This window comes from Rhincodon typus, chromosome 9, assembly GCF_021869965.1.
Source record: "Rhincodon typus isolate 14 chromosome 9, sRhiTyp1.1, whole genome shotgun sequence".
Taxonomy (NCBI): Eukaryota; Metazoa; Chordata; class Chondrichthyes; order Orectolobiformes; family Rhincodontidae; genus Rhincodon; species Rhincodon typus.
In genome coordinates this window covers 81,719,366-81,743,859 of record NC_063340.1, presented here as the reverse complement: position 1 = coordinate 81,743,859, position 24,494 = coordinate 81,719,366, and the positions used below count along the sequence as shown (strand labels likewise).

At 38.6% G+C, this 24,494-nt stretch overlaps 1 protein-coding gene across 1 annotated transcript in view; it reads right to left on the bottom strand.

The window, feature by feature from the left end:
* The window catches only part of tarbp1 (TAR (HIV-1) RNA binding protein 1), a 107,321-nt gene that overhangs the window by 15,324 nt on the left and 67,503 nt on the right, over positions 1–24,494 (bottom strand). The window contains exons 16-22 of the mRNA XM_048601372.1: positions 23,746–24,007; positions 23,271–23,318; positions 11,075–11,274; positions 10,748–10,819; positions 5,747–5,867; positions 3,797–3,907; positions 289–438 (exon numbers count right to left, since the gene is read on the bottom strand). Coding sequence (XP_048457329.1) covers positions 289–438; positions 3,797–3,907; positions 5,747–5,867; positions 10,748–10,819; positions 11,075–11,274; positions 23,271–23,318; positions 23,746–24,007 — 964 coding nt within the window. The remainder of the gene's footprint in view (positions 1–288; positions 439–3,796; positions 3,908–5,746; positions 5,868–10,747; positions 10,820–11,074; positions 11,275–23,270; positions 23,319–23,745; positions 24,008–24,494) is intronic.

Sequence of the window (24,494 nt, the reverse complement as noted above, 5' to 3'; positions counted from 1 at the left end):
AAGGTAGGTGTGGAGGTTAGATAGACCTTAGGTTTAGGGTAAAGGTTCGGCACAACATCGTGGGCCGAAGGGCCTGTACTGTGCTGTACTGTTCTATGTTCTAGATACACTATAGAATTGTCATTAGCAAACTGAGATCCTACAAGACAGTAAATTAATACCTGAGAAATGTAAATTCCTACAGCAGTGATATTTCTCACTGCTGCTAAGTATACCCAAATAGAGTTCAAGACTGGCATGAGAAAATAAGAGGAATGAGCAGATTTAATTAATCCTGTGATTACTTACATAACTGAAGCATCGCCAGAAAGAATCAATGAATTCAGGGCATTTCTGCAGCATTAAGATGATAAACCATTCGATCAAGTATTTTACAGATGCCTGATTATCACTCAAACCAGCCTGATAAACTGTTTCTATGATGCTGCTCAGAAAAACCTGTGAAATAGATTGATGCAGCTTTAGCACAAAAAAAATGGGTAGTATCACAGTTTTGTGTTGTTCCTTGACACAGTATTAGACTGGTAAGTAGCACTGGTTCAGTTTACTTGAAAATCTCAAACAGATTTACTTTACAGAAAAACTGATAAGTTGCTCTTCAACTGCAAGTTATGTACACATCCTGAGCCCAGTACGCTGCTGCTTGGACTCATGAGTGCTGGTCACGTGGTGTCAACCTGATCCTTGGCTTATCAACACATTCTGCTCTTAAAGCAGTAACAAAGTATCTCTTTCCCTTCCCCAATCTCTGTCTCGCAGCCCCACAAATTGCAATGCATTAGGAGTGAACATACACATACATTAGGTGGCTGCAAAACTATTTACACAGAGTAAGAACTCTGAAAGTTATGAATTGAAGAGTCTTATAGTCTGTGTAACAAAGGCTGCTTGACAATCCTCTGGAGATCACGACAGCCTAATCTTCTGGAGATCTGGTCTTCACACCTAGTCATTCCTGACCTATACAGGTATTGGTCTCATTGGTGCTATTAAGTGTTGGTTGTTGCTATGATGGTCTTTTCACACTTCACTCCCACAGCATACTTTTGTATGTGTTCTATGCATAATTGGAATAGTATACAGTTCCCTGTCTTTCAACTGAAAATTGAGAAAAAGAGTCAGTGGAAAGGAGAAAATTGCTGCTACAAATGATGAATAAATCTGCTGCAAAGTTCTTCGTATTGCTGTAGTTTGCGACTCTGACATGCCTCGCACATCCACACTGTCTTACCGATGTCATTGTTGATCCTTGGCCAGTATGCAGTATCCCACACGCCTGGCATCTAACTCATTCTGTTGGAAGTGGAACTGTGTGGTGTTTCCAATTTAGTTACACAAACACATGCAATCCTTCGAGAAGATGCATTTAATACTTCTGCGAGACTAGCTGGTACAAGGTGCCTCTGGGTTGAAAAATCAACTGCCCAATAACACCTTTTGAATTGTTTTAAGATGCAACTTTGTCACAGAACTAAGTGGGCAGCTGCACTCAGACCTCCAAAAAACCCAGAGGTCAAACCAGAAGTCTCTCTCCGATAATTCAACAAAACCAGCACCAAACGACCCTGAAAAGAACTTCTCACTGTAAAAGCTTAGGTTTTACTGACTAGTTACCAAATTTAAGGTTACCATGATTGACATGACATAATTGCCAAAAGTAAAAGAACCGAGAAAGTCATTTCATTCCCACTCTTGTGGTTTGTTTCCGATCCAAGAATTTGCCTCTTTCCGCTTATGTTTTCCATCCACAATATTTCCACAAAATTGTGCATCTTGTCTCGCGTGTGTGCCCATATGTTTAAATTTAAAGGGGGTGTGGTATAGTTTAAGTTTGCATGTCAGTAATAAACAATATATTTTGCCACTTGTTAAAGCATAGGTATGTTACAATAAACAAATCTGTTTTCTCGTTTGTTGATGAAACTGGTGAGTTTCCTTTATTTAAGATAGCGATTAAAGTCATATAAATTAGACATTTTGTGATTAAAACTGACTCGAAATTTTGGAATGCAGGACAGCTAGTGGGAGTAACAAGCTGCACTTTCAACACTGCTTGCTTGCTTTATATATCTTGGCTACCGTGCCAATGTTGGTAACTATACTTGCTTGCAGGTGCTGTTTGTCCTGCTAACGTGTCTTCATATTTTCTGTCATCTTTTAGCAGGGTGGCAATACTATGCCTCTCTTTTTCTCCAAGAGGTTATCTTGGAAAGCTTTGATGGGTGTTGAAACCATAATCAGTTTATTATCCACAGACAGCTCAGCCTCTGAGAAATTAGGGTGCTTGCCCTTGTCACGGCACAAACTGATCAAATCATTCTTGCTGCTGTCATTGCTTCTAAGACATCAGCTGTTAAAGACAAATTCCAAAGTCCACTTTTACACAGTACTCCTCCACTCTTTCCCATATCTTAGCAGGATCTCTATGATCCTTTTCAAAGAGGCCTGAAATGTTGACTCTTTGCAACCAACGATCTCTTCGTGTTCTTCACAGCCTGCATGTGGCAGCTACTTCCGAAAACAGAAGTCGGTGTGCGTGAAATATTAGTGCGGCTGTGCAGGTGCATCTTAGAGGAAACGTTTTCTGCAACCCGTCCTCTCCAAAGGCTATTTTTATTTGACGGCTACTTACCCAAGTCAGCAATGGTTAAATCTAAAATTCAGAGGTCTATTCTTTGTTTAAAAGCTTCAATTCACCTGTAGCCTGCCAGCTTATGCGAGGGAATTTAGTGGTCATCTTCTGTGTTCCCCGTCTTTGCAAATGCTCTGGGGTATGGAGGGACTAACTGCAACAACTAGTTTACTACTCCCTAAGTCTACTCCATGTGGAGATTCAGCAACATTGCTGCAGTGCTTCTACTTTTTAAAAAATTCTATCTTGTGCTGATTTTAAGCTGTAGCTCAAGTCCTGTCACCTTCCACAGCTCAGCTCGGAACCGACTCTCCATCCATGAGGCCACTATTCCGACCAGCTCACAAATAAAAAAAAAAATCACTTTTTAGTCGGTGCCATTTGAACAATGATTTTTTTCATCCTGGGGTCCAAGTGTAAATGTAACTTCTGAGCTGCTTCAAACCTTTCCTGAGGCTTCTTTCTGTGTTTTCAAGTTCACATTGCTGCATTAATTTTTTTGTAAAAGGAAAACCACCACTGATCACAACGTGTATGCAAATATTGTGTTCCTTAACAGAATTACAACTTCCACAATGGATTAGTAAGCAGCATAGGTTCAACTTACTTGAAAATCACAATCAGGCCTACCCCATACACAAACTGATAAGTTGCTTTGTAATTGCAAGTTATATACACATCCTCAGACCAGCGTGCTGCTCCTTCGACTCCCCATGGCTGGTGAGCATGTGATATCATCTTGGTCCTGAACGCTTTAGCACACTCAGCTCTTAAAGCATTAACACTTCATGCAATAAGTCCGTTCAAAGATCCCATGGGTGAATCGAGCAAGCTAATTTTGGGTTGAATTTTTAAATTCAGCATGCATTTCAGTATGCATCACAATGTATTCAGTATTCAGTATGCATCACAATTGCACTTCATTTCAAAATGCAAACACTGCACAATTATCTGTGCAGCAATCAGAACTACCAGAAAAAGAAATCAACAAACAACAGGCCAAAGAATGCTTTCTTCTTAAAGTGAAAAATGGGCTATTAGAGAAATAAAAAGAGAGCTGCTTTCAGAGAGTAACATTTAGAAAGATTAAAATTACTTCACAGGTAATTACTTTTTGTTTCCTAATGAATGTAAATTATAGGCACCATCTTATAATGTTTCTACCTGGTTCATTTGAGGTAGTAAAACAAGCAGGGTCTGCCAAATTCTGTTCTTTAGTCGATGCAGCATGGAGTTCACATAGTATCTGCCTTTGGTGTTCCTTAGCTGTTCATCCTTTAAAAACAGAAAAAAGAAAGGTGATATACATCAGATGCTGAGGAACATTAGGCTAGGGATTGTGGCGTGTTATCCAAAAAGATAAATAATACAATCTTGCGTAAATAGTTGCTGAACAGGAATCAAATGTCCTTTACAAAAATAAATCCCACATCCAAGAGGCATTCTAGCTAACTGGACTTCCAATTTGGAGAACCTCATCTGATCAAATCTCACTCAAAGTACAAGTTCTGAAAATACACAACCTCTTTGAGACTGCACATCTACAAAGACTTAAATATGTAAATACCTAAAATGCATACAAATAATACTACCATCCATTCAAGTGGAAGTGGAAGGAACAGCAAAAGTGAACATCTGTTGCTAAAATAAATTCTATTGGTCAATTTCTTGCGTTATCAATCGCAGATAGAAACACACTGCAGTTTCTTTCTCTATTTGCGTTTCAGGGTTCATACAGATGTTAGAAGTTATAATATATAGACACTGTTCAGCCCACCTGTGATTTATCTTTCACAAAAGTAAACAGTTCAAAGCAACTAATCATATTCCCGTATTCCCATCTCATTTCTACACCTGTTCAACCTAATCTTGAATGTTGCTGTGTTTCTGTCTCAATTATCAACCACAGAAATTAACTTCACAACTCTGCAAGCTTTTTTTGCTGTTCTAAATCTCTTACATTTCAGCATAGTTCAACTCAACTCCACTTTTCCAGACTTACAAAAGACTTTCTATCATATTGCTGGAAATCTGCATCGCTTCATTCTGAGGAAACAAAGCAGTATTTCTTCGCAATTATAGTTCTCCATTATCCCTTTGTTAAAAGTCTTAAATTTCTTACGATAGTGTGGAGGATATAGTTTTCTACCTGCAGTTATAGGTTTACATGCAAACCCTTTGCAACAGTCCCTTATTTGCCTGTGCAAATGGCACACCACTCATTTCAACTGCAACCCCTAAATCACTTCTGGCTTTGCCAAAATGCTGTGAGGCACACTATCAACATGAAATGCAAATACCACCTTATCTGGCGTATTGCAAAGGGTGTGCAGTGGCTACACATTTCTGGGCCTGTCTCGATCTAATTGCGGGAGGTGTAAGCTGTTGGAATCTCTGCCTCAAGTGTCAAACAAAAACACTAATTATTTTTTAAACTGACAGTAAAAGGCAGAGATAATTAGTTGGCTTCAAAATTCAAATGCGTTAATTCTTTCTCCAACTCACGTATTTTCTGATGTTGACAGAAGAAAGAATTTTATGTAATCAGACTTTTTTCTCATTTTTACAAGCAGTTTCTCTTGCAAAGAAATTATAAATAGTACTTCAATTGAGTTTATTTATGTTCCCTTTTGTATTCAAAGTCATTTAATTAAAGCTTTAAATAGAATGCACTAGAATCTGAAGATATTCCATCTGTATAGTATAGCTACCAAAGTAGTGTCAGATAAATTAACCACTTAGTGATTGGAACGGTCAGCCAGGTAGATCTCAGAATCAAGTCGTACCTGCTCCAAACATGTCTGAGTAGGTTGATTAAAAATAATTAAAGGGGGAATAAGTAATCAGCATTGTTGGGATTTCTGTTGAGGGGGTAGAACTAAATCAGACTATAAAAGTAAATGCCTGAACTCTGTCTAACCAGCATTTAACAGGGTAGTGTTACATGGTCCTGTGGTCATTTCTGCTATCGTGTAAACTATATCTCAGCTTTGATCATCAAAAGGAAGTAAGTGTCAGAAATTATCCTACATATTCAGCAAAAAAAAAAAATCTGTGTACAAACAGTGTATCAGGGCACTTGCCCTAGGAAAATATCAAAAGATAAGTAATTACCTTTTCAAGGAGTTTACTGAAAACATTCTCCATGAATTTCCTGTGCAGTGAATTCGAACCATTCAAATGGCAGAGGAAGTTAATGGCACAAATCCGCACTGATTGATCATCTCTGCTTTCACTGCAAGGTAGTAAAATCAGCAAAAAAGAAAACACCTATTTCAACAAGTTAAGCACTATCCAAGTTTTGGGTCACAAGAATGTTACTGTTTCAATAATCTGATTCCAACCTTAAGTTAAATAATAATTAGATATTGTTTTGAAAATGTTTGCTTTTCAACCCCTGTTAACTAATTTCTATGTGACCTTCCCAGGCCAAGTACCATCTGGGCCTGGTGTGCATCCTAGTAGATGATTAGTTCTGAGGTGCCTGCAAATGTCATTCTAACCCAGTGGCCATAAGGGATACAAAAAGCTTTGTACGTAACTGCTGCTCCATCATCCAATGCATTCTGACTAATAGATGGCTACAAAACCATTGATTGCATGCCTCTTTTCAGACTTTTGGTGTGTTAAAATACATGTTATAAGAAAAACAACTGCAGTTACTAAAAATTGCTCTAGATTACACAGACAGGGTGCAGAGATTAACATGTTGTTGCCTGGGCTGGAGCACTTCAGCTATGAAGAGAAACTCCATAGGCTGGGTCGTTTTCCTCAGAGGAGGGAATACTGAGGGGGGACCTGAGTGAAGTATTTAAAGTTACGAAGGGCACCGAGAAGGTAGATAGGGAGAAACGTTTTCCATTAGGAGAGGGGTTAACAACCAGTGCACACTGGTTTATGGAGCAGGTGGGTTTAGAGCAGATTTGGGGAAAAGAGAAGAATTTCACCTAAAATAAATGATTACAGCAGGAACATTTGAAACACCACAGCTACAGGCCAATTGCCAGAAATTGGGATTACAATAGAAAGACGCTCAACAACCGACACAGACACGTTGGGCTGAGGGTCTTTTTCTGTGCTGTGAAAACTGTGACTCTAAAATAGTGCTCAAAAGGATTGCAAGGAAACTTAAAATGTCAGAAAAAAGGGTATAATTTAGATTTTAAGAAATTAATGTTTTTTTAAAAGCCAAAGTATCAAAGTTGGAAAACACAACTACAAACCAGGAACAAAAACAGAGGCTGCTGGAAAAGATCAGCAGGTCTGGCAGCATCTGTGAAAAGATCAGAGTTAATGTTTCGGGTCCAGCAACCCTTCCTCAGAACAGGTTTCTTTCGGTTTTTACAATTACAAACCACATGGGTACATTGTTAGCACAGACAATGAACCATAACCCAAATCTTAAAAATCATTGATATTCCCATTATCAACATCAAACACACCAGTTGGTTGCTCCCCAAGTGAAATTCCTCAACAATTCAGGAAATAAATTTATTGAGAAGTAATAAAATCAGTTAAGCTCCACATTAAGAATCTGATTATATGGTTTACAACCACTTATCCTTAATCATCATCTATAACCATCAAGGATCTCAGTTGCAAGACAAACCACTTTAGTGAGGCACTTTACACAAGTTATGCTGGTCTTATGCATTTCAGTCTTTGCTGGCATATTAGCACATATTATTATTCCTGTACTACCACATCATTATATGTAAACATGATGTTTCAATAACAATTAAAACAAGATTAAAATTCAGGGGTTGGTACAATCTCCTTGGTGGATGGCATATGCTTTTGACTAATGAAGTAAAAGATGATTCCAGGGCGGTTTCGCAGCTTCAAGGTGAAGCCTGGCGTGGTCTGGAGTCAAAGCCCAGAGCAGACTCAAGGCTAGGTGCCAGCATGGGTTGGGTTGGAAGGACAATTATTCTGAACTTTTTATTTCTTTGTTTTTAGAATTATTTTCACACCCCTAAGAATTTGTACTTAAGAATCTGTACCTAGATACCTTTCTACCTAAAATGGTGCTGTAAGTAGTGACTTGTAAACTTTTCACTGTACTCCTGAGAGTACATGTGACAATGATGCTAATTTTAAATCATCCTGTGCAAAGATGATGGGAATCCACCTTGATTTAAAAGAAAACTCCTGCAAGCATTAACAAAATATGTCCAGACTCAATTAAAAAGGTAGATAATTCACGTAAAATGAGACAGTTTTAGCCTTGAGATTTCAAAATGCTTTTAAAAATGAATTTGAATCAGTGTCACACTTGCTAGTGATCAGGACAATCAAAGCCTCTCGTGCTGAAGCAATGTCTCAGTCTACCAAGCTAATTGATCAACGTTAAGGACATTACTTATTCCCTCCAATCAATTGTCATTATTGCAATCTGATTAGCAGAAGTGGTTCTCACAAACTAGAGCCTCACCATGTGTGTTTTAAAAAAAATATACTGTAGTGTTATCTGGTCTCTAAAGTCAGAAGTCAAATGACACCAGGTTATAGTCCAACAGGTTTATTTGAAATCACAAGCTTTCAGAGCGACGCTCTGAAGTCACTTCACCTGACGAAGGAGCAGCACTCCGAAAGCTTGTGATTTCAAATAAATCTGTTGGACTATAATAACAAAGTTGCTGGAAAAGCTCAGCAGGTCTGGAAGCATCTGAGAAGGAAAAAAAAAAAAAAAAAAGAGTTAACGTTTCGGATCCAGTGACCCTACCTCAGAGCTGTTGGGCTCTGGTGTCATTTGAATTCTGACTTTGTCCATCCCAGTCCAATACAAGTACCTCCATATCATGGTCCCTAAAGAATTAGGCTTTAAAAAAGTATAACCCTGCATTCTTCCTGTTGAGATTCAATCCAAAACGTCAGCACATCCTTCCCAAATAAACAATGCCTATCCAATCCTTCACCATTGAAGAACTAACTCCTTCCCAACTCTGGGAGCCTGCCTTTCCCCACAGCAGTCGCCCCAACACTCCCTCCCATAATTGTCTCCATCCCAAGGGCTTTATATGCTCATTTATCTAGAAGAATAGATTTGTTTTCTTTTCCAACGTTCTCCTAATCAGTTTATCATTTAGTAGCACTGGTGTTAAGATGAAGGCCAGAGGAGTGCACCATTATTTTAGTCTTACTACTCCATGGATAACGACAATTAATAAAAATTTTTTTCCAGTTACCAAAAGTGACATTTAAACACTTTATCCAGATCAGGTTTAAACAAAACATCTATCAACCAGCTTTGTTAAATACAAGTATAGCTTTATATTATCAAAACAAAATGTCAAACAAGATGCAGTAAATAGTTAACATACACAATCACTAATAAAATATAAATGAGTCAGGGCTTGTGAGGTGCAGTGGTAGTGTCCCTACCCATGAACTAGCAGGCCTGGTTCAAGTCCCACCTGCTCCTGAGATGTGTAATAACATATCTGAACAGGTTGATTAGAAAAACAGATTACATTTTTTATAAAGTATAAATACTTATACAAAAGCACTCTGAACTAGTGATCGCTTTGCAGAATACCAACATTCTGTCTGCAAAAAAGACCGAGTTTCGAGTTGCTTGCAACTTCAACACACAATCATGTTCCTTCACCGGAAGGCAGTTTCAGGCTTGCTGCAGTGCTCCAATGAAGCTCAGTGCAAGCTGGAAGAACAGCACCTAATTTTTCTGCTTGGGAACACTGCAGCCTTCTGAACTTAATATTGAGTTTAACAATTTTAGGCCTTGAGACACCTTCTTCCATGTCCTTCCCCCTACCCCCATATACCAGGCCTTGTTATCACATGGGCTGCTACCACACACGACCCACTATCAGCTATTAATAGTGCCCTGTAGCAGCTTTTCATTTCCCCAAACTGACCTTTACCCACTCCTTTGTCTGTTCAACTGTTTTTTCTCTCTCTTTGGGCTCTATACCAACCTTTTCCTAGCTACCATCAGTTCTGTAGAAGGGTTACTGGACCCAAAATGTTAAGTCTGATTTCTCTCATCAGATGCTGCCAGATGTGCTGAGTTTTTCCAGAAATTTCTGTTATTGTTTCATTCCAACTGAAACAGACAACACAAGAACTTCTCCTAGCATGCTACTGTTCAAAAATAGCCCCCGATTGTACAGCAAAGCAAGCAGTTCATACCAATTGTGTGATTGCTAGGAAACATTGTTAAAAAATCTCCAATGTCCAAAGTGAACTTTCAGAACTTTTAAACAAACCACTTTAGTTATATGTACAAAACTTGATAAGTTTAGTGTAAAGTGAATTTAAGTCCTCCAAACATGTAAGCTGTCACTGTAAAACAGTCCCTGGAGTCCTAGCCTCACATTGTATACGGATGTGGACAGTACAATCATCATTTTGTGACATGCCTTGGACCTTACAAAAAAGTAAATCTAATTGCAATAGTGGATTGGGTGTCTTGTAGTGGGCAGAAAACAGGAAATTTGTAGAGAGAGCAACTAAAAGGGTTCAGGAATTGTAAGGCAACATACTTCCAATGTTAAACTTGCCTGAACATCAACTTCAACATAAGCCTGCGCATGCTATAGGATTGGGATCGCCATGGGGAAAATTCTAAGAGACTCGTGTTCCAAATACTTGATCTTTCTTTATAACCAGCAAGCAACATGCTAAGTGGTTCCTGTTGGTAAATCGTGCAAAGAGAATTGAAACAAACCACTACTGACAAACAGCCAAATGCATCAAACAACCAAGCCACATAAGCAACAGATTAAAAACAGGCAAATTCAAGTTTTATGAAAGCACTGAAATGTGAATAAGAATGTATGGAGGTAGCTAAAAAAAACAATATGTATTTGCATACCAAAGCAACATTTGTTGAGATTAACTGAAAACCACATAAATGTTTTGCTCTGAGAATACCAAAATAAAAAGCCAGAAAGATCATAAAATTATAGTCCTTCTTCACCTGCCATTCTGTGCAGTTATATTCTGATTGCAGGCTAATTGTTTACAGAGATAACTAGTGAATCTTGTTTTGTCTATGTGAGCATTTCCAAGGCCATGAATCATTTCTCCGCTTTCCTCTAGATCAACTCTGCCCATTCTTACAATTAACCCAGAAACCAGCTTTTTGCTTACCATTCAGTGCCGGTGTTGGCTGCACATTCATCGCCCAGTAATTCTATATGGGCATGTACATCTTGAATCAGTCTAGACAAAAAGAAAAGAATTGATTCTTTGAAAATTTTCATTAAATTTATTAAAGACACAAATCAAGAACCAATCTGTGAAAGCATACAACAGATTTTTCTGATTCACATTTGGTAATACAACTAATTACACATACTTTAGACTTCTAACTTTTGAGATTTCCAAGAAGTGGAAATTTTGTGAAATGATAAAAGGCTGAGGTTAGTATCAATTTTGATAAGACACAGCAATTTTTTTTAAAGGACTTCATTTTACCTCTGATCCTTCCTAAAAACAGGTCCAAATAGACATGCCTCTAAAAAAAGATCCATGTGGTTTTCAGCACTTATGAAATAATCTTGTAGAAAACCTTCAACAGGAGAAACAGCGGGCAGCCAAGTTTGGCAACAGTGAGTGATTAACACATTGAAGACTCCAGTTTTAGTTTGTGATATTTCAAGCAACTTGTCTGTAATCTGGAAAGGAAAGATAAAAATGAAATTTTACATTTGAAAAGTCTTTTACGACCCTTAGATCTTCCAAAATGCTTCACAGGCAATTGTGAAGAAGATTAATGATATGTTATTATTAGAAAACATGAGCTCCAAAGTGGAAGAACAATGTATAGCTTTAAGTTGAATATGCATTTTTATATTAACAAGGGGGAAAAATACAACCTTAGCTTCATTTTAAGTTCGGTGAGTGGTTCCACAATGTCTAGAAATTCGTTTGCTTGCATGAACAGTCCAGTTCATGAAGAAAAAAGGGAAGAAGATTGAAATAAAAAAAACTACTCTTTCCCAGTGACAGGAGTCCAATAACACAAAAATAGACAAGCCCAGAAGAAGCTGGGCAGTGTGCAGTTTTCAGTCAGAGAGAAAAAGGTCTATTGCAGAAGTGCTGTTGGGTTTGCAGTCTCCAAAGCAGTCTGGACTGAAAAGAAGTCCCGAGTGGCTTAAAACTCAGGAAATGAAACACTCCACAAAACAGAAGGCTGTTAAAGAAATGACTTCAAACAATAAGTGAGCTGAGTTAGCAGCTTCTTTAAGGCTCGGAGGAAGAGACACGAACTACAGAACGTAGGACTGATTTAATGCAGAACTTTGCCAAAAAGAAACAGATTACAGTTGTGTTAATTGAACAAGGAGTTTTAAGGTAGATACAAGGTGACCTTACACAGGTTTAGGAGTCTGCGAAATTGTTGTAGATAGCAAAAAAGGTTTCAATCTTTACATGTTGGATATATGTAATAGGTGTTTCAAATAGTCCTTGGATAACGTCGCAGTTATTTTTTGTAACAAACCCATGTTCTTTTGTTAATAGTATATTGGCATTCTCTTGTGAATATGTTCAATGATTGACAAATTGCAAAAATAAAAAAACTTAATGCCTATTAAGCCAGGTTCCACTTTGGAATCTGACATGGTTAATATTAGCTGGGATCATAACACAATAAAAAGAGTGGTCACAGTCATCGACCTGAAACATTAACTGTTTCACCATGCAGGTGCTGCCTGATTTGTTGAGTATTCCCAGCATTTTGACATTTAATTTCAGATTTCCAGCTTCTGCAGTATTTGGCTTTTGAATCAAAAGAACTCCCTTGCTCATCTTTGGATAGTGCCCAGCAATCTATCATCCATCGGAAGAGAATGATGTGTAACATCCCATCTGAATGTCAGTACCTCTGATGTTCTGACACTTAGTGTAGTTACATGTCTTGAGAGTATGTTGAATATCATTTGACACAGTTGAGTGCCAGTCAGGCTTACTGCTATATGTACTGAGCATGAAAATAATGCAAACTTCCTTTTAAAGAGAATTAAAATGAATTAAAAAAGGGTAGAATGGCTGAATCCCATTCTATAACATAAGAACTAGGAGCAGGAGTAGGCCATCTGGTCCTTCGAGCCTGCTCTGCCATTCAATAAGATCACGGCGGATCCTTTCGTGGACTCCGATCCACTTACCGGCGTTCTCACTGTATCCCTTAATTCCTTTATTGTTCAAAAAAAATCTACTTTTTTTTTAAAAAACGTTTACTGATGTAGCATCAACTACTTCACTGGGCAAGGAATTCCATAGATTAACAACCCTCTGGGTGAAGAAGTTCCTTCTCAATTCAGTCCTAAATCTGCTCCCTCTAATCTTGAGGCTATGCCCTCTTGTCCTAGCTTCACCTGCCAGTGGAAACATCCTCTCTACTTCTATCTTATCTATTCCCTTCATAATTTTATATGTTTCTATAAGATCCCCCCTCATAACATCTTATGAAATATTTATAATTCAAAATGCGATACCAATCTGAATTTTGCCCTATTATGAAGTATCCCCACGATATTTGCTCAATATGTTTCTTGGACATTTTATCATCTTATAGTCTACGTTCCCTTGAGATTTTCCTGCTACTGTGCAGACCTCTGATGTCTGTGTGGTGTCCTCACGGTCGATCAGCATGCATGGACCCTTCAAATGGCTGCATGGTCATGCAGCTTAAAAGGAACATTGCTTGCAGTATACTATCCAGTTCTACAACTCAATCAATTTTCACAATCATCTTTTTCCTTTCACTATTAGATATTTCAAAACAATGGCTAAGTCATAAAAGAGGGCTCAAAGGAAAATAACTACTCTGGAGACTGCAGTATCCGAAAAGTTAAAATCTTAAGAACCTGTATCTACGTACCTTTTGTTCATTAATCAAAGGTGAATGTTTTGACTTCCAGAACTCCCTGGCAATACAACTCTTAATTCACACAAATACCATGAACAGCGTGTACTGCTCACCTCCATAATGCTAAACAGTGGTCATCAGGATACTGCAGCACCTGAATCAGGATTTTACTGAAATAACAAAACTATGTTCTCTCTACACAATTGCTATTCAGCACAGAGATTACCTGACAACAAGCTGGTAAATGTGGAACTTATCCAACAGCATGTGAATAATCAACAAACATCGCAGGTAGATATGCTGCACAGAATCGAAAACAAAATCAGAAGCACTATACAAGGTATTAGTCAGACCACAACTGAAATACTCTTAACAATTCTGGGCTCCTTGTCCAAGGAGAGATACACTGACACTAGACACAGTCTAGGGAAGGTTTGCAAAGCTAATCCCAGGTATGGAGGGATTTTCTTATGTGGAGAGGTTGGGTAGATCAGGCTTGTACCAAGTGGTGTTCAGAAAAATGGACAGGCGACCTTATTGAAACATGCAAGATTTTTAGGGGATTTTACAGGATAGATGTGCAAAGGTTACTTCCTCTTACAGAAGAGTCTAGGACCAGAGGGCACAATCTCAGAATAAGGAATTACCAAATTAAGACCAAGATAAGGAGAAATTTCTTCTTTCAGAGAAGAGTGAATCTGTGGAATTCTTTATTGCAGAGGGCTAACAAGGCTGGGTCTCAAGTACAGTACATCGTTAAGAATATTCAAGGCTGAGAAGACAGATTTTTAATCAGTAAGGGAATAAAAGGTTATGAGAAAAGGCAGGAAAGTGAAATTGAGGATTATCAGATAGACATGATCACATTGAACGCCAGGGCAGACTCAATATGCTAAATTACTTGTATTTTTAAATGTTATGGCTTTAGGGCTGATTGTGTTGATTCTAAAACAAGGAGAGTTGAGACAGAAAATCAGCCATAGTTGTACTGAATGGTGAAGTAGGTTCAAGGGGCTGTATGGTGAATACCTGCTCATACTGCTTATGCACTTGTATCAACAGGGTGTATTATCTAGGTCCAATCATTGTGTCAGTTCATTTAATCAGTTAGGACCACTCCTAATTGCCATACTACAGGGTACTTCCAAGCTGCTGTGGGGACCAGTGTAAGATTACATCAACAGTTACACAGATGCAACAAACAAGACAAGGCACCAGCTGACTACATGGAGGACTGCTATATAAATTGTCACAAGCATTTAAATTCGAGAACAGCAAACTAATTCTTACCCTGAGGTGAGGGCAGCTGCTATCAGTGAAATCCCAACACTTAACCTGCACCCTGATACATTAAGCTAAGCTGTCTCTAAAAACCTCAGCAAAGGTTCACCCACTTCACATCAAGTGGATGTGAATTGTGCATTATACCATATGCATTCAGGATCCTGCCTGAGTGTAAAGTTCTTGATTTTCACATTTCCACTTCAAGACACACCCACCTCTTTCCAAAAGGTTTCTTTCCTTCACCACCTTTTCAATCATGAGCAGGGAACAAAATTAGAACTTGAGCTAGAATTGCTTCAGCAAGATACAGTTGCAATGATTTACCAAGTTTAACTTGCTGCTTTAATTTTTGACACTAACTGACAATAACTTTGACAATAACTTCATTTTATGTGCACCATCCCTTGACATCAGGACGCAAGGAAGCTAATGGAAGCTGGCCTTTATATCTCCAGAGGACTGGAGTATAAAGATGTAGAAGTTATGCTGCACCTATACAAAAACCTGGTTAGACCATGCTGGGGAGACCAAGAGCAGACCTGGGCACCACACCTCAGGGGGAGTACCATGTAGGTTTACAAGAATGATACCTTGGTTTTAGGCGTTCGTGTACGAGGAGAGATTATACAAATTAGGTCTGTGTTCTCTAGAATTTAAGAGGGTTAAGGGGTGATCTGATCAAAGACTTTAAGATATTAACAGGAAAAGACAGGATAGATAAAGATGAACTATTTCCACTGGTTAGAGATTCTAGAACTAGAAGGCATAGTCTGAGAATTAGGGTCAGACTAACCAGGAAAGATGTTAGGAGGCACTCATACACACAAAAGATGGTAGAGATTTGGAACTCTCTTCCACAAATGGAAATTGATAATAGATCAGTTATTAGTTTTAAATCTGAGTAAGATAATGTCTCTGCTTAACAAAAAAAAAACTTAAGAAATATGGGCCAAAGGCGGGTATATTGGAGTTAGGTCACAGGTCAGCCATGATCTCATTAAATGGTGGGACAGGCTTGAGGGGCTGAATGGTCTATTCTTATTTCTATGCTTCTATGTTCCTATAGGAGTACCCTCCAATAACTACTTCTTAAAATGACATTCCCTAAAATACATAATAGAAAATATTGCCAGAGGAGACTCTTGGAATCAGAGTCACAGTAAAAATAGTTGGTTCTGGCACAGAAACGAAGCGGTCCCACTTCCTGCACCTTCAAATGTTCTTAAATAGGTGAAAATGATTTATGAAGGTGTGCGGAATGATCTCGACTCCCTTAAATTGCAGGAAGCATTTCCAACATGGGTGTGAATATAATCCCTCCCTTTTAGCATAACTCTAAAGGAAAAATGAGCATGATGCACAAGATCATTCAATGACAGGAAAGATCAGGCAGATCCCTTCAACTAATATTTGCATGGCAAAATCTTAGTAAATGATCATTTACAGTTGGCCAGATTTTAAAAGGTTTTATGGTTTCAATATTTAGTTGATCTTTATAATTTAATTCACCAAGCCAGTCCATTGCAAAAAAATATGTTAAACAGATGTCAAGTGGATACTTGGGCAAGCAAGTTAGGTAATGGAGGACACAACAAACAAACAAACAAACAAACAAACAAACAAAGTGTGCACACTCCTGGAACAGTACCGGTACAGACCTGGGATCAGGTTACTCAGTCATTAATTGATCAAAACCGTACGTCTGCCGTCTGTATTAGCGAGCAAGTCTCAAACAACATCAATTGCATTTTTGAGTTTGAATACAAGAATAGATTTTAAACAGAGGTAACAGGGGTCTTGCGCACTGGCTGAAGAGCCTTGCACTGGCTCTATTTTTTAAGCCACATTTAATTGCTAACCATTAACTGGGCAGGGTCAACCTTGCCCAGCATTGAGGACTAAAGGTAGTAGATGTCCTGTCCCTGAAAGAGACGGGTCAGGTGCCAGCCGCTCCTCTGCAGCCCCACTGAGTTTGTGGCAGATACTACAGACACTATGTTCACTTGAGGCCAAGGACTGCACCATGGATCCAGAAACATGTGACTGATGGCTTGGGAATTGGGGAAGAGAGAGACAGAGACAGAGATTGGGATTAGTTCTCAACAGGATCACCTCTCCCAATACTTGATCCCTAGATCAGCACGAACTGCCTATCAACAAAGGATTCCTACTGAAAGCCTGTAAGCAAACAGTAAGGATTTAGGTGCACATAATGACTAGTTTGTACACAGGTTGAAGATGCTTCATCCTTACCACCATCACGTACAAACATCTCAGTGTAAGATTCTTTGTTTATCGCACGAAAGAACAGACCACAAATAGTTCAAGCTGCGTTTTTTAAGGTGCTACCTTCTTCAGATCAACTTTATGTCTCTGTGATTGCAGACTTGATTAATAATAACAAGCTGTTCTATAAATTCTGACAGCATTACCTTAGCAATTATCTCAACATGTCATTTCCTAGTTTTTCACTTGGTTTGAAATAGTTTTCCTTTGATCATAAGCCATATCATCTAATTTCATGTCATTACACCTGACACCAAGCATGTTTCAATGAGATACCAGCACTTAAAATTAAAATTCAAGATGTAATGTACAAACTAGATGAGAAAAGCATTAAATTAAGGGAGTTAATGTGAGTTTTAATCAGTAGGCTAAAGAATTGTTCACATAATTCTGAATTTATCCAAATGGCCAGCAGTGCTTTGGCTATCTCATTCTCTATGTACAAAGCAGAACATAAATATCTGGCTTTGCTCATGAAATAAGCCATTTCTATTACTTTTATCTCCCTCCTATTAATGCAAATATGAATTTAAAAGATTTGCATTTCTGACAAGCCTTCAAACATCAATATCTTGTTTTGACCCCTCAGCCATTCAAAACAAACAAGACAGGTTTGATCCATTACTTCAGCGTGGATTCTGACAACTAAATATGGCTCTGAATCACACTGTGTTTACCAGTAATTTTTAAAAAGATATGCTTTACATGAATTGTATTCACAGCCTTTTGGAGATAAATAGCCAATCAGGTGATAGATGCACCCAGCTTTCTCCTCATTGCTGCCAGAACGTCTGAGAATCTGATCACATTCTTCCGCATTTCTGTTTCCATTGTAATTTTTTTCTAGCACTACACAGCTACAGAAGCACACTCAGAATATTAGACAGTGAATTACAAATTGGTGATCCAGTCAAAGTGAAGCTTGAGCATTTATTTGGATCAAAGCTCATCTTACCCTAGAGTGTCACTATAGTAGATGCTGCATGGAGGGAGAAATGGGGAGACAGATACCATCATGGATCATTGACTCTCCATAATGCAAGTGTATAGCTTGAGAACAGTGGGATCATCTATTGCTCAGCCACCATACTGATGAAAGCAATATGGCAGCAAATACCTCCAGCTTGAAGGCATAAAGGATGAGATGAAGGCAGCAAACAATAACCAGACTAATAAGTGTTCATTTCTCCTCCATAAGTAGAGGCAACTTGTACCATCAACAGAAATAAATTGGAATCCATATTTAAAGCAAAGTAGGTACATTGCTTCATTATATCAAACATCTGTATAAAATGATCTTAAAGTAAGGACGAGAGGTCAATACAGATTGGTAATGAAAGGAAAATTATATTATAATGAAGATATTATTGCAAGCAATCTGCAGAAAAATAGATCTAAACTTATGACTGAGTAAATGAATAATTCACTAGCAGAGGAGAATTAGGTCATATTCAAAGCTAATTTGTGCAGAAATTGATAAACACTCAAACATCCTCCAGTAATGGTTACAATCTACTTTTAGAAATCTGAAACATAGAACAATAAAGCCTCATGAAACCAAGACAATATTGCAGATTACATCAATGTTTTTGATGGTTATTTAAATCTAATTGCATAAACTTCAACATACAATTTTAATCATCTGGAAAGAGACGGCAGCTTAGTGCAGTGATCAAATATAGTGTTGAGAGAAGATGCCCTCATTATTTAGCTACCGAACATTTAATGCACAAAATTCAAAACAGCAGCAAGGCATCTTCAGTAACTGACAATGTAATAAGAGGATGTAGGCTTCTAATTATAATATGAAGCAATCATATAATCCTGAGAGCTTTCCTATCTACCTAATCCACGTGGAAACACTTTGATTCGAAAAATTCCTCATTTCCAAACAGCTTTCTTAGAGAAACTTACCCCTCCTATTTCCCCAGGTCACAATATAGCTGGACTAGAGAATATTGGGCTCAACTTGCTGAATGACTTTGCAATAATTTTCCCCTTCCTAAAGAAAGCACCTGATCATAGATGGTACTCAAATGGCTAGCACTGCCACACTGAGGCAGAAATACTTCCTCAAAGCAAACATTTTTTTCCACCAGTCATATACTTACAACTTAAAACACCCAGAGCTGACCAAGACCCTCGAGTGGGAGATCATCCTGTTGAAAAGGGAGGGTTAGCCGTGAGGATGTAGAGATGATTCAGACAGATTGAGTGAGTGTACAAATGCATGGCAGATGACATATATTGAGGTTATCCATTTCAGTAGCAAAAACAGGCAGGCGGATTATTATCTGAATGGCAACTGGTAAGGGCGAGGTGCCATGAGACCAGGATTCATACAGTCAGAGTCATACAACATGGAAATAGACCTCTGGTCCAACTTGTCCATGCCAACCAGGTTACCCAAACTAAACTAGCCCTACTTACCTGTATTTGGCCCTTCTAAAACTTTCCTATTCATGTACCTGTCCAAACGTCTTTTAAATGTTGTAACTGAACCTGCATCTACCACTTCCTCTGGCAGTTCATTTCACACACGAACCACCTTGTGTGAAAAAGTTGCCCCTCAGGTACTTTTAAATCTTTCTCCTCTCACCTTAAACCTATGCCTTCTAGTTTTGAACTCCCCTACCCTAGGGCAAAGACCTTGGCTATTCACCTTATCTATTCCCCTCATGATTTTATAGACCTCTATAAAGGTCTGCTCTCAACCTCCCACCTCGAGGTGAAATAATTCCCAACCTATCCACATACCCCTTATAACTCAAGACCCCCCTGTCCCAGTAACATCCTTATAAATCTCTTCTGAACCTTTTCAAGCTTAATAATATTCTTCCTACAGCAGAATGACTAGAACTGTACACAGTACTCCAAAAGTGGCCTCACCAACATCCTGTACAACCACAACATGAAGTCCCAACTCCCATACACAATGAAGGCAACCAGGCCAAACACGTTCTTTACTACCCTGTCTTCCTGTGACAGGACTTTCAACGAAGTATATACCTGAACCCCTAGATCTCTCTGTTTTGCAACAGTCCACAGGACTCTATCATTAACTATACAAATCCTGTCCTTGTTTGTCTACCAAAATGCAACACCAAGTATTTATCTAATTAAACGCGATCTGCCACTCCTCAGCCCATTGACCCAATTGATCAAGTTCCCTTTGTACTTTTAGATAACCTTCTTCACTGTCTTCTATACCACCAATTTTGGTGTCATCTGCAAATTAACTAACCATGCTTCTTATATTCTCATCCAAATCATTTCTGAAAGCGTGCATGTAGGTGCAACAGGTGGTCAAGAAGTCAAATGACATAGCAAAAGGATTTGATTACAGAAGCAGGGATGTCTTGCTACAAATGTACAAGGCCTGGGTGAGACCACACCTGGACTACCGTGTGCAGTTCTGGTCTTCTTACAGGACGGATGTTCTGTTATAGAGGGAGTGTAACAAAGGTTTACCAGACTGGGATGCCAAGACTGATATCTGAAGACAGACTGGATCGGTTTAGACTATATTCACTTCAGTTCAGAAGAATGAAGCGTGCTTCACAACATTCTAAGAGGACCAGACAGGATAAGCACAAGAAGGATGTTCCAATGACCAAGGAGTGCAGAACCAAGGGTGACTGTCTCAGGATAGGAGTAGGCCCTTTATGATTGAGTTGAAGAGAAATTTCTTCTCCAAGAGTGTGCTGGGCCTGTGGAATTCTCTGCTACAGAAAGCAGTCAAGGTCAAAGCATTGAATGCTTTCAAGGAGGAGTTAGATATAGTTCTTAGGGGTAAAGGGATGAAAGGGTATGGGGAGAAAGCGGGAGCAGCATACTGAGTAGGATGATCAGCCATGATTATAGTAAATGGCATAGAAAACTCAAACAGTTTAATGGCCTACTCCTGTTCCTATTTTCTATGCTTCCATATTTCTAAAAGGCAAGCAATCCAAGCACTGTACTAATATTTTTAATTGCACCAATTAACATGCAGTCAATCCTAACTAGGTCCACAGCCGGAGGCTTATTTTAAGACTTCATTTTTGGCCAACGCCATGGTTCCGTGTAGAAACACACATTAGGACATGCTCAGATTGGAGTACAATCTTTTAAGGGGAGGCAATTCTTTACTCATTCACGGAATGAGGGCATCACTGGCTAGGCAGCATTTATTGCCCATCCCTAATTGCCCAGAGGACAGTTAAGAGTCAACCACATTGCTGAGGGTCTGGAGTCACACGTAGACCAGACCAGGTAAGGATGGCAGTTTCCTTCCCTAAAGGACATTACTGAACCAGATGGGTTTTTCCGACAATCGACAATGGGGTCACGGTCATCATTAGATTCTTAATTCCAGATATTTGTTGAATTCAAATTCCAAATGGCCTAATTGGTATTATCACTGGACTGTTAATCCAGATACTCAGATAATGTTCTTGGAATCTGGGTTCAAATCCCATGAATCCATTGTCTGTTGTCGGGAAAAATCCATCTGGTTCACTAATGTCCTTTAGGGAAGGAAATCTACTATCTTACCTGGTCTGGCCTACCTGTGACTCCAGACCCACAGCAATATGGTTGATACTCAACTGCTCTCTGGGCAATTAGGGATAGGCAACAAATGCTGGCTTAACCAGTGACACCCACATCCTGTGAATACGTTTCTAAAATAAAAAAGCACACATGCAATGTACTGCTCATGTAATAAGTCATCTAATATATGGTTTGATTTATAAATAACAATACTGTTGTATTATGGGAAATGACAAAGGTCAAAATTAAAATTGATATACTTGTTCCTTGGCAATTTATGAACAGGCCAAGTGATGAACATCTTCAAAAGAGTAATTATTTTAGATTAAATGCCAATTTGAAAATCTCAGTGGTGCCACTCAATGGTCATTTCACATTTTCCTTTAGTTCCCATTAGGAATGGTGCTATGTTAGTCTGAAACTGCCTTGGCACAGTTCATCTATTACCAGATGTAATGGTCTTCAGTTACAGGTAAGACAGCTGTGGTTTACAACGTTTTGAAAGCATCAAAAATTTTACACTAATTGCATGATGTCATGGGTGCAATTACTCTTGCGTAGATGGATCACAGTGGTCAACTTAAACAGCAGCCCTACTTTCTGCTGCATTGGACGCACAGCAATTTCTTATTCTTTTGCAGGATGTGGGCATCACTGGTTAGATCAGCACTTATTGCACACCCCGAATAGTTTTGAGGTGGTGGTGCGGTGAACAGCTTAAACAGTATGTGGTGTAGGAACATCCATTATGCTGTAAGGGAGAGATTTCCAGGATATTGACACAGCAACAATGAACGGACAGTGATACAGTTCCAAGTGTAGATGGGGTTAAAAAAAATCACACAGCGCCAGGTTACAGTCCAACAGGTTTATTTGAAAACACTAGCTTTCAAAGCGTTGCTCCTTCCTCAGGTGTAGGAGCAATGCTCTGAAAGCTAGTGTTTTCAAATAAACCTGTCAGACTATAACCTGGTGTCACATGATTTTTGACCTTACCCAACCCAATCTAACACCGGCACCTCCACGTCAAGTCTAGATGGTGTATGGCTTAGGAGGTTATCTATAGGTGATGGCTGTCCCATGCATCTACTGCATTTGTCCTTCTTGATGACAGTGATCATGTATTTGGAAGATGCCTTGGTAAGTTGTTGCAGTGTATCTCAGATAGACTGGAGTTGCTTTTGAGAGCAGAAGAGACTGAGGGGTGAGATGATTGAGATGTATAAAAGTATGAGGTGCATAGACAGAATAGACAGGAAGAAACTTTTCCTCTTGGTGCAGGGATCAATGATCGGGGGAAATAGATTTAAGATAATGGGCAGAAGGTTTAGACAGGATGTGAGGAAAATGTTTTTCAGCCAGAGGAAACTCACTCCTGAAAAGGGTAGTAGAGAGAGAAACCCTCATAGCATTTATGTTATTTAGATGTACACTTGTGATGCCAAGGCATACAAGGTTGTGGACCAAGTGCTGGAAAATGAAATTATAACAGTTAGGTGGTTGCTTTTGACTGGTGCAACTCAATGGGCCAAAGAGCCTTTCTCAATGCTTTATAATTCAAATTGGATAATTCTTTCACATAAAGCCAACTTAACCATGACGGGATAAATAGCCTCCTTCAGCGCTTTTATTATTTGATAACCTAATTCACGCTAGTGATTTCCACCAAATGGCAAATGCTAAAATATATTTTACCTCTTTCACTTTTATTCCAATGCCACATTCTCCATTGATGCTGAGAAGCTGAGGATGAAAGACAATCTTTACATAAACATTTAAAGTAGGCCAAAAATGCAGCTGGTTGCTGTTCAGATCCAAAACTACTTTCCAAGCTAGATCAAGAGATTTCGCACAAAGAGATTCCTCTGACCTGTAAAGCTAAATAAATCAACAGGTTAAAATGCACGGTAAACACTCAAACAATATTATAACTATATTACAGTTTGCACATTCTTCAGTCTCAAACTGTCAGAAGGCACATTTTAAAGACATTCAAAAGACTGAAAATATTTCAACAACATAGCCACAAATATGTATCTTTTGGTTACCATCAGAAAAAAGACTATTTTATATTTGTAAGAAAAAGTAGCACAATCATTTATTGCAGGAGTAAATGTGAAATGCCTTAGTTGCTACTAGTCAAATACTTGTCATATTAAATCTTGCTAACCTTTGGAACAAGAATCTTCATGCATTGCAGTATGGGAAGTACTTGGTCCGATCGAACAATGTTAAGTGCCTCTACACAGGCATGGAGAATGAGTGCTGGATTTTCTACAGCAGTTAATGAAAGCACACAACTCTTGTTGGCTACAGTTTCAGATGGCTGCTCAAGTTTGTTCAAAATAAAATGGATGCAGACCCACTGATCATGGATGTACTGTGTAGATACCTTTCCCCAGCCCTCAGCTGAAAATACATCATCTGAAGGTCTAAACAAGAGAAAAATATTTTTTTAAAGACAGGAACAGTTTAGTACTAATGCAACATTTTACAGCAGCATAAAATTATATAAGAGCAGAGAAATGCAAAGCTGTTAATAAAATGCCAATCTACAAAAATATTCTGCTCCTATCCTCAAGGTCCAAAATGCTTCACACAATTAACATATTGTAATGATAAAATGCTTGAGACAAACAATTCATATGAGGTGTTTGAGCGAGAGGCACTAGTTGCAAATTTGAAACCTAAACCACCAAATAAGGTATAACTAGACTATTCTGAAGACCTCTACAGTAAATATGCAAGGAGTGAATTCTTGTATCATGGCAAAACTGCACTCTGGAATGTCAACACCTAGAATTTGTTCCTTATTCTTAAAACATCTTCTGGGAGAAAAGTGAAAATAACACCATTAAAATATTTGACAGCAAATAGAAAACTTTCACAATAATGAACAGCCTTCAATCCACATCATGA